This window comes from Pteropus vampyrus, unplaced genomic scaffold (assembly GCF_000151845.1).
Source record: "Pteropus vampyrus isolate Shadow unplaced genomic scaffold, Pvam_2.0 Scaffold90, whole genome shotgun sequence".
NCBI classification, from domain to species: Eukaryota; Metazoa; Chordata; class Mammalia; order Chiroptera; family Pteropodidae; genus Pteropus; species Pteropus vampyrus.
Window position 1 is genome coordinate 2,669,074 of NW_011888871.1, and position 2,704 is coordinate 2,671,777.

Here is a 2,704-nt window from a genome sequence, read left to right on the forward strand (position 1 = left end):
TCACACTGCCAAGATTTTGAATTTGTTTTTAATGAACCGAATACGTTTTTAAGAAACCAGTACATTTTGGTAATAATTTGTCTTCTCATGTCCCCCATCCATCTGGCACGCAGCAGATACTCTCAGACCTTGGTCTCTCACTGCTTTGTAGCTTGATAGAAACAATAGGCTGTTCTGCCCCTGGAGGAGAGTTTGAACGGATTCTCGCAGTGTAGTAGGTGCCATCTTTCTAGAGCGGTTCTTCAGTGATTTGAAAATACTCGTTTTCCTTTCACATTTAATGTGTGTCTTTTCGTGTTTTGGCCTTTGGTAAACTGCTGTTACGCTCACCGCTGAGGCCCAGGAAGGGAGAGGTGGTCTCTTGACGTCCTGCGCGCCCGTGATCTCGCTTCTCTCTTGTCGACCACGCTGTCCGGGGCTGGCCCCCGGGCCTAGCAGCAGCCTCCATATGGGGATTAGAGAAGGGTGTGCCCTCAATCATTTTAAAGGAGTGCTTCGGCCCAGTCTTAAAATACTTGAAAAAAGAAGAGAATCTGGCTCCTCTTAGAGGATGTCAACCTGCATCATAGGCGGCACCGATGGCTCAGTGGCCAGGTGGCCAAGTGACCTGCTCTTTCCTATGGAGCAGAAGTGCCCGGCTGTGGCTGAGGATCTGTGCCTGCTCCGCAGCCTCCTGGGGGAGAAGGGTCAGGTCAGGCTCTGGAGACTCACTCTGTCGCCCTCCCCGCTTGGGGCTCTTTTTGAGGCTGGCTGCACCCAGTGAGCATAAGGTCAGTCTCATAAATCTCTGCCGTGCACCTTTCAACAAAACTGTCACAGCATTTTGAGCACCGAGGACATAAACATGGCTAAAATCGGCCATTACTACAAAAATGTAGAGTTTACCCATTTTCTCTCTCACTTTACAAAAGGTGGGAAGTTGATAAAAATAGCTGTCACTTGGAGTGGAATTTAAAAATGGAGATCTGCAAATTTTTTATGCTCTCCAGTGGATTTGTCTGACGATGCAGGGCAGTAAAAAACATTAAGCTCACATATAGGATGAGTCCCGAAAAGGAAATACTTTTTAAAGCACCTTTTTACATATAACGTAACTGTGTGTGTGTGTGTGTGTGTGTATGTGTGTGCGTATGCGCACGCATGTGCGTGAACTGTATAAAACTGATTTTAAGGAACTGTGGGCACTTCCCGCGGGGTTTTATGATAGGCCCTTGTGATTCCCCATCCAGGACACGGACCTGGTGCCCAGTGACATCGCGGCAGGCCTCACTCTTCTCCATCAGCAGCAGGACAGCATCAGGAATAACCAGGAGCCCAACGAGGTGATCAGCCATTCCCCAGAGCCCGCCCAGGTGAGCACGAGCTTCTGCTGGGTCGTACAGTTTCGACCTTCACACCCCTTTGCTAATCTTAAAAACAACAAAAAACAAAAAAAACCCCTAGCTAGCAGCAGTTTCAGGAGTTGGCTTACGATCAGATTATGGTGTTTCCCGCGACCTGTGGTTTGTCACCTTTCAGTTGGGGAAGCCCCTCATCACCTGGCGTTCAGGTCGAGGGAACCTGTTCCAGCCGAGACAACCTGTTCCGGCCGGCTCGCCATGCATGGCAAGCGCTCTCTCTCAGGAAGCCGGCTGTGCGTGTGCGTGTCAGGGCCGCCTTGCAGGTGGGACCTGATCCTCCCCGGTAACGTGTTGGCTCTTTCTGGGCCTGGGGAGCAGAAGCAGTTTGGCTTCGTGTGGTGAGCGTTTTCCTACCAAAGATTTTTATGCTTTTGGAGGAGAAAATTCCACATAGATGCATGTGTTTCTCGTCACCTATTCAAGCACCTAGTTCCCAGAGGCCCACTTGTGGCAGTGGCGTGGGAATCTGCTAGTCTTCACCTGCATCGGGCAGGAAGTCACTGGCTCATTCCCCCTGGAGCCAGAAGAGTCATCAGTGGCCTGTGCTGCTGACCCCGCCATGCTTGCCGCAGCTGCTAAAATGAGGGCCCGTCTCGTCTGTGCTTAAGGACCATTTATTTCCCTGTGGACATCCTCGGGGAGGTGTGATCAGTGAGGAGGGGAAGGGGAGGCTTGGGAGTATGAGTGTGGGTTGAGGGTCTTAGTGTGTCGACCTCTCCGTAATGCGTCCCCCTGGAAAAAAGCTTTTCCTCTTCTCCTGCAGGAAGCTGACTTGGATGCAGAACTAGAAAACTGCCACCATTACATGCAGTTTGCATCAGCTGCCTACGGGTGGCCACTTTACATCTATAGAAACCCGTTCACAGGCCTCTGCAGGGTCGGCGGTGACTGGTAGGTCGGCCTGGACTGAGGTCTCCACCTTCCTTCCAGATGTTGCTTGCTATGGTGCCCATAGTTTATTTTCTAAAAACAATCGTATTTTCCTTTTAAAAAAAAACTTTTTATTTTAAAATATTTCAAAAACTGCAAGAGCAGTGCTAAGAACTCCCACATATCTGTTATCTAGAGGCACCAGCTGTGACCCATGTTTGTCATGTGCTGTACCACTCCCTGTATGTACATACTTTGTCCCCTGAACCAGTAGAGATCTGGTTGCAGGTGTCAAGCCCCTTTATCTCTGATTGCTTCAGCCTGCATTTCTTAAGAACGAGGACATGCTTTTACACAACTACAGTACAATTAAAAATTCAGAAAACATCGTTAATCATTCGCTAAGTTACAAACTTACATTCAGAGTTTTCCAG

The 2,704-nt window shown here is 49.2% G+C and overlaps 1 protein-coding gene across 1 annotated transcript in view; it reads left to right on the top strand.

The window, feature by feature from the left end:
- DAGLB (diacylglycerol lipase beta) overlaps positions 1-2,704 on the top strand; it is a 57,948-nt gene that overhangs the window by 39,373 nt on the left and 15,871 nt on the right. The window contains exons 6-7 of the mRNA XM_023532769.1: positions 1,230-1,352; positions 2,164-2,291. Of these exons, the coding sequence (XP_023388537.1) occupies positions 1,230-1,352; positions 2,164-2,291 (251 nt within the window). The remainder of the gene's footprint in view (positions 1-1,229; positions 1,353-2,163; positions 2,292-2,704) is intronic.